General features: G+C 37.2%; 1 protein-coding gene across 1 annotated transcript in view; it reads right to left on the bottom strand.

The window, feature by feature from the left end:
• Positions 1-1,714: 1,714 nt before the first annotated feature.
• The window catches only part of LOC125467029 (uncharacterized protein C11orf52 homolog), a 27,534-nt gene continuing 21,259 nt past the window's right edge, over positions 1,715-7,989 (bottom strand). Inside the window, exons 4-5 of the mRNA XM_059638972.1 lie at positions 7,751-7,788; positions 1,715-5,526 (exon numbers count right to left, since the gene is read on the bottom strand). Coding sequence (XP_059494955.1) covers positions 5,284-5,526; positions 7,751-7,788 — 281 coding nt within the window. The 3' untranslated portion in view covers positions 1,715-5,283. The remainder of the gene's footprint in view (positions 5,527-7,750; positions 7,789-7,989) is intronic.

Raw genomic sequence — 7,989 nt, 5'->3', positions numbered from 1 at the left:
TCCACTATGAGTGATGGTGGGGGGAGGAGGGGAAACAGCCTTAGGGTAAAGAGATGACCCTTTGAAACAGGGATTAGGAGGAATTTCTTTAGCCAGAGGGGTGATGACATTGTGGACGCCAAGGCATGGAGTATATTTAAGACAGTTTAGTGAGGAAATCAAGGGTTACGGGGAGAAGGCAGGAGAAGAAGGTTGACGAAACCTATTAACCATGATCAAATGCATGAGCAGACTCAACAGGCTGAATGGCTTAATTCTGCTCTGACATGGTCTTATTTCCTAATTGAGTGATAATTAGAACAGTATCCATTATTCTTTTGTTGAAAGCTATAGAACTGCTAAGTCTCCTTCCCCCTTTATTCCAGCTGCTCTTCCTAGGCCAACCCTTTGTAGCTGCTCTCTCTACACCCACCCCAGTATCTTCCAGCCATATTACCACTAAATTCAGCACTCACCTCCTTGCTGCTCCTCTAATCACAGTCCGCTTCACTTCCTGACAATCAGCAGCCAATTTGAGAAGAAGGCACTTTGTGATTTGAGGTGTAGTTTGTCGCAGAAGCTAACTATTTTATTTCTGGCATGGACTCTCCTCCATTTGGTTCGCAGTGTGATGATTTCCTGGGCATTTTAGAGTCTTTCGGGAACACACTGCCTTACAGACTCCGTATATTTGCATGTTAAAACTTACACTTTGAAAGCTTTTAATGTCACATCAATGACTCATCAATGAAAGAAAACCAACAGACCTTCAAAGCCCAATGGTTGTTTGCTTAGTTTTCCATTTCCCAGTCAACCTCATGCAAGAGCCTAACATTTTGATCTTCTCTAAAATTGTTTGAACATATTGCATTGTTGATCCAGCAGTAGTGAAGGAATTGCACTTATTGTTAAGTCAGGTTGATGTTGATGTATGTGGCGGAGGGAAATTGGCAAGTGGTGATATCTCTGTGCATCTGCTAACCACGTTATTTGAGCTGACAGAAGTCGTGGATTTGGAAGAGATTTTTGAGGGAGGTTTGATAAGTTGCTACAGTGTCTCCTGTAGATCATACATACTGCTGCCCTTGTGAAAATAGAAGGTAGTGGATGGCAGTCCCAATTCAGCAGGCTGCTTTGTCCTGTTCATATCAGGTTGGGTGCAATTGGGGCTACGCTTGTTGAGGCAACTGGAGAGCATTCCATCACACTCCCGACTTGTGCACAGCAGATCATGGACAGAAATCAGAAATTCACGTGATGAGCAGAACAGGACAAAATCCCCAAACTTTGATCAGAGTCTGTTTGTACATCTAGTTCAGTTTCTGGTCAATGGTATCCCTCAGGATATTGAGGGTTGAGGCTTCAGCAATAGTGATGTTGTTAAACATCAAGGGGATTGGTTACATTCTCTCCTGTTAGAGATGGTCATTGCTGAGTAAGTGCTACTTGATTGTTCGCAGTACTGGTGTCCATCTCTGTGATAATGATTTACAGTTGACTGAGACTTCTATTAGTCTGGTTAGATTTGTGCACAGGACATAATGGGACAACTTTCCACATTGGCATCCACCTGGCAAAGTTCTGACTGTGCTGTAATAACTCAGTTAGAAACATGACTAGTTCTGGAGAACTGGTCTTCAATATTACAGCCAGTGTTGTCCATACTAAACATCTATCAAATAATGATGAAGATCTCAAAATGTATACAAATAACTTTAATTCAAAAATTGTTGACGAAAACATAATAATTGTATTTAAACAAAGCAGCATCACCATCCCCTGAACATTTGTATTTCAGGTAACCCAACTAATAATGAAGCAAAAATAATTGCACCATTCTTTTGAGGGTGAAGTTGGAATATTCAACAAGGAATGGATGAATACTTGAAAGAGACATAAGTCGGGATATACAGAAACAACAAGAGTGAGATTAATTGAATATAGGTCTACCAAGAGCCAACACAAGCAATAATGGGCTCAATTGCCTCCTTTTGGGGTGCCTTAGAGTCTAAGACCAATTGTGACTCTGCACTGTGGCAAAATGCTGCTAAGCTAATTCATAAAACAAAATTCCTTAAAGTTCCTCAAGTTGAAGAATGATGAATTATATTTAAAGTAGGGTTTTTTTTTCTGGTAGGGATCTCACTTGTGCTACCCATATTTGCCTAACCCTCCCACAATAGAAATGCGATAGATATTTCGGTGACAAAATCACAAGAAAATACGTTGGTCACAAACCTCTGACACTGAAGATTTAAAAAGGTTAAATGTTCTTTCTTCACCTTTTTAAACTAAATTATTAAAAAAACCAAGATTGTGCACAATTCTGATGTATATATTTCCAAAAAGTTAATGCAATTTGTCCACATAACTGGTTGATACTGATGGCCATATTCACTGCAGCATTCATTGACCAGTTGAAAAGGTCCCCAGCCAAATCGGAACAATGGGTATTCAGACAGCTCAGATCGACCCCTCCCTTTCCCTCCCCCTCCATGAGGGATAGTATACTCAACTCAGTTAGGTCGTCAGGTTACACGGTCAAAGGAAGTAGTATGAACATGAACGAACTATAGTCCTTTTCTATCCTTCGGAAAGACTGCTGCATTGTTGATAATTGCTGTCTTTCAGTTGAGGTACTAAGACATAGTCCAAAAGATCACATGGAATAGGCAAAAGAAAAGTTAAATAACATAATGAGGGGGCCAAAGTCCATTTCTCAACTAAACTGATTAATTTAGTAATTTCTTATTTGCTGTTCCACAAGATAGTGGAGCAGAATAGGCTGTATGGTTCATTAAGCCTGCTCCATTATTTAGTACAACAGTCGATGTTTAGCTTTAACTCCACTTTCTTGCTGCCTACGCAGACAAACTGATTTCTTTAGACCAAAAGACATCTGACTATTCTCAACCTTAAATAAGTCAGAGTATCCATAACACACTGGATTTGAGAAGTCTAAAAGATTCACAACACTTTGAAGGAATGCCTTCTTATCCCAGTCCTGCAGTCTGCTGGAATCAACCACTTATGTTATATTTCTGAAGGAGGGTCTAGGCCCGAAACGTCAGCTTTCCTGCTGTGTTCATCCAGCTCTACACCTTTTTTTTCTCAGATTCTGCAGTTCCTACCATCTCTGAAACAAATATGTTGTATTTCGTTAGCTGTGAAGTGCTTTGTGATGTCTTGAAGCGATATAAAAAAAATGACAAATTAAGATTTGTATTTAGGATCATTTCAGCCTTAAAGCAATGGGAGATTTGTCTGAATGGTGATCGTACATGATTTTGTTTAAAAAAATGCATCATTCAAATATTTTTATCCTTATTGAACACAGACAGTTCTTATAGAATATCTACAATGATGCAGTTGTGATCTTTGATCATTTTGGGACATTTTTGAACAGGATTATTCTACTTTAAAAGTTTTCCATTGTTATACAAACTAAATAAAGAAAACATACATAATCCAATCAGAACACCTCAAAATTAGCTTTAGTACTGTCAACCTTTACAACTCAGGGACTGAACTTTCAGCACCTGGATGAATTCTGGACCCAACCCATTTTTTTTCCCCCCCAATATAAAGTGGTGTGGTAACAAATGTAAATGGCCAAACTGGCTAGGAGGAAAGTGCTGTGCCAAATTCAGCAGCAGTCATTTTGGGTCCTGATATTGCTTTGCCAATTAAAGCAGGAACTCCACAAGAGACCAGGAGATTGAAAATAAACAGACGACAAAACTTGGTGCAGTGCTTGGACCAAAGAAACAAGTACCTCAAAAATGCTAAGAATACAACTGTCCCACAGGCATTGGGCTCCTGAGATGACCTTCAGGACAAAGATGGGGGCCCACATGCAGGCCCCAACACCACCTGACCCTTTAAATATCCATCTCCAGAGCATTAATAAAAGCATACAATACTGGTGCTTTTAAAAAAATTGATATATTTATAATATCTGTACACATAATCAAGTGCTTTAAGCATACAGGTCATTACAAAATATTCAGTTAACTCATCAAATAAGATTTAATCAAGTGCAAACTTATTCTAGTGCACATCACAGCATGCCCACCCAGGACTTCATAGTAAGTGGGTTATCATTTTTTAAATATAGGATTCAATCCCACCTAACAAAGGACAGGAACATCAAGATGGTTGTACTGCACTAAAACACATTTTTAGGAAAACTTCATGTTTGTTTATTCTATCAGAACAATTGCTAATATATCCACAATGTGATAAAAATACTCTACGTTGCTTATATTACTATTATTGGACATTGCACATACTAAAAAGAGCAGGAAATCTTCAAGTTTTAACGGAACATTCCTTGTGTTATGATATCAACCCAGGCCAAGGATCAACTAAGAGATTGTATATCATGTCAATGTCAGTTAAACGTGCACTCTGGTGAAAGACATGGGATGGAAAAGGGATATTGTCCTTCAGTTTTTGTACCCAGAGTCAGTGCTCATTTCATGTACAGAATAAGTTAGGTACAATGTAAAACTACCTTTCCTTTGTTCCAATAGTATTCTTTGAACCCAATGTCAGAAGTTACCAATACTATTTTATGCAAACCTTATATTAGCCACCATCTCACCCCACCATAACCAAGTGCTAAAAATTGTGAAAAGTTACATGTAGTGAACAGGCTCAATAGGAAGTCACATTTAATCACCAAAAATTAATTAAATCTGTACTTTAGTGTTGTAAGAAACCGGAACTATTTTACAGTTCAAGGCTGATGTGAATTAAGAGGCTAAAACTTCAGCACCTAGTCCTTTTACCTGCAATCTGACTTGAAGGATACATATCAAATCTCTCTTGCAATGGTTCTGGAATCTAAGTTAAACTATTGCTGTGATGTAACCAGACAGCTGAACTACTTTATTAAATATAGACTTTTGGTCAATTGGGTAAAATGTCTCAAGAGGAATCATTTTAAAAGGCACACTATCATTTAGCAAACATAAGCACTTCCAAAGGCAGACTTTATTTTCCTCTGAGCATGGTGTGTCATGTAAAAGACACATTATAATGAGAAGCATGTTTTTAAGAAATAAATCTTTTAACAACTAGCCAAAAAAGGTGTCATGAGAATATTGTATGGTAATATATTTGCAATTTTTGCTCATTTTAACCAAAATGAGCATCCATAAAATATATCCCTGATTATTGGCAAATTATTATTTTAGCAAGGTCACAACCAGGTGTGTATTTTGCAACTGCTAAATCAGTGTCCTTTTGAAATGGCTACATAAGATGCATTTTTTTAAGCCATACAACATTTGTTTGGCTTTATACTAGAGTCCCATTTTTTCTGTCATATTTTACCACAGGAGTGAAGTTAATGGTTGCATACTCCGTTGCATTTTCTTTCTGTCTTGCCTTAACTTGCTTGAGAGTGCGTTGAGATCCCTGTTGAATCACATGAACTTCAGCATAGTGGACATCTTCTGGCCTCTTTTTATTAATTTGAGCATATAATGGTATGTCAGGAGCTACTTCATCATAGGGATGAGAATCCTCATGTATCCTTGACTATAGAAATAAAGAAAATGTGATTTGGAACTTGAAAGCCATACTTGTGCAAAAAAAAGTGGAAAAACATTTACTGTGTCATTGCGATATTGCCATCGGTGAAAAGTCCAGAGCACAATTTTCTAATGTAGTACTTCTGGGGAGCAAGACTTTAGAGAAAAAGTAAATGTGGAGAAGTACGTTTGTCTTGAGCTCATGAAATGACAATGTAAGGAATAATAATCTAGCCAGATGCTTCAGAATGGACATCTTTGGATGTGTCTGTTCTTGGGTGAGACATTAAAACAACACATTACCCATTCTGGCAGTTCAGGTGAATATAACTGTGGTCTTTAAATTGGAACAGAGTTTTCAGTGTCCTAGCCAACATTCCGCTCTTCACCAAAACTACACAAATGCATTAAACTATTCATTGGACTGTATGCAGTGTGGGGAACTTTGCTGGTTCATAAAAACAGAAAGCAATAATCTATTTGAAGTGCTACAAAATGTCATACAAGTGCAATAACTATAAACTATGAATATAATTTCTTCCATATTTTGACTTTTTTTCTATTTTATTCCTATGAACATTGTTTTCTCCTATTATGTTTAGGTGCTGTCTTTAGATGATTCAATCATTTCTCAAAATTATTAAATAAGAAAGCAAGTGTCAGTGTTTTCTCAGTAACTTCTGAAATAACCACTCACTAGTCTACAAATTTATTGTTTTGAAAACAACTGTCTGGAGATATTTTGACCAGCCAAGCAACATTTTAATACAGTACTATGGGAGCAGAACTTGGAAGATACAGTATTTGAATAAGGTGATTAAAAAAACTACTTCATAATATTGTGCCACTTATGCCTCAGCTAATTTTTTTTTAATATATCAATGGTGGTTTCTGGTTCACAGACTTGCAGTAAAGCATTCTACCAAGGTGAATTGGTCCCAAGTATTTTGGGCTAGACAAATCATGGTATATATGGAGATTACAGATGCAAGATAAAAGTAAAACATGGTCTTATTTTGCCTTTTTTGTGACTTAGCTTTGTTTTGCTCAGCTTGCTCTGTAATGAAACAATTTTAAAAAAACTTTAAAACTGTACCAATTAACTTGCATATTTTTAGTTTAAAATTTTCCTGCATAACATTTGTTACTTAAAATGATAAATCTTTGTCCTAAAATTTTAAAGACTATATCACAAAGTCAGTATGTGTGAACTGACAATTCATGCAATTATTAGACAATGTTAATGAAACGTTGGTTTTTATTGCAAAGGAGAGAGAGTATAAAAGTAGGGAAGTCCACTTCAGCTGTTCAGAGTATCAGACATTATACCAATAAAGTATGTTATGCAGTTTGGTCACATTATTTAAGGAAAGGCACATTTACATTGGAATTGATACATGGAAGTTTTCCGAGGTTGATTCCATAATCATGGTGTACTTACATGGGAAGATTGAGCCTATATTAGTGTTTAAAAGAATGAGGGGTGATCTTATTAAAACAAAGAAGATTCTGAAGGTCCTTGTCAGGCAATCCAGAACAAAATGGTGTAGTTCAAAAATAATGAGTTTCCCATTTATGACAGCGATGAGAAGGAATTTAAACAGAAGTTGCTGGAGAAGGTCAACAGTTCTAGCGGCATCCGTGCAGAAAATAAAATCAGAGTTAACATTTCAGATCCAGTGACCCTTCCTCAGAACTTCACAGATACTGCGACACCTGCTGAGCTTTTCCAGCAACTTCCGTTTTTGTTCCCGATTTACAGCATCTGCAGTTCTTTTCGTTTTTAGGAAATAGAATTTCTTTTCTAAGGGTCATGATGGATTAGATTTTTATTAAAAATTGAGATGTACACATTCAATTACTCAATGTATTCAATAGGCGTTAAGCAGATTATTGATCGACAAGGGAGTTGAGGTTGGTGTGAGGAGGAAACGGGAGTCGAGGCTGTCTGAATGAATGGCAGAGTTTGAGGTTGAGGAATAAGACAGCCTTCTCCTGCTCCTATTTATGTTCTTACAAAAGGTGTGTAAACCAATATCAACTAGATGGAAATATCTTGAACAAAATACTTGAGTTTGTTTAAGGCTGTAACATTTATCAGTGCTCAGAGACATTGGAAGATTTCCAACAACTTTAAAACTTGCAAGCTGTCTCTGCCAAAAAAAAAATAAAATAGTAAAGATATAAATGTTAAACTGCTACCTTTAATCTGCTTTGCACACTGCGCTTACCTGCATATATTTGTCATCTCTTGTCCTCCTCTCGGAAACTGCAAAGAAGAATTCAACAAGTTGGTGTCATAGTTGAAAACATTTAAAAGAAACTTTGAAAGTTGGATTAACAGCTGAAACCTTACCCACATTCTCAGGTGTCTGCACCATTTCCAGGTTCCCAACCCACTCTGGTCTGTGCTGCTCCTGCCTGTTGAAATCTACCTAACGGGGAAGTGGGGAGCGCAAATGGTAGACTG

This window comes from Stegostoma tigrinum, chromosome 32 (assembly GCF_030684315.1).
Source record: "Stegostoma tigrinum isolate sSteTig4 chromosome 32, sSteTig4.hap1, whole genome shotgun sequence".
NCBI lineage: Eukaryota > Metazoa > Chordata > Chondrichthyes > Orectolobiformes > Stegostomatidae > Stegostoma > Stegostoma tigrinum.
Note: the sequence above shows the minus strand (reverse complement) of the source record. Positions and strands in the feature narration are given on the sequence as shown.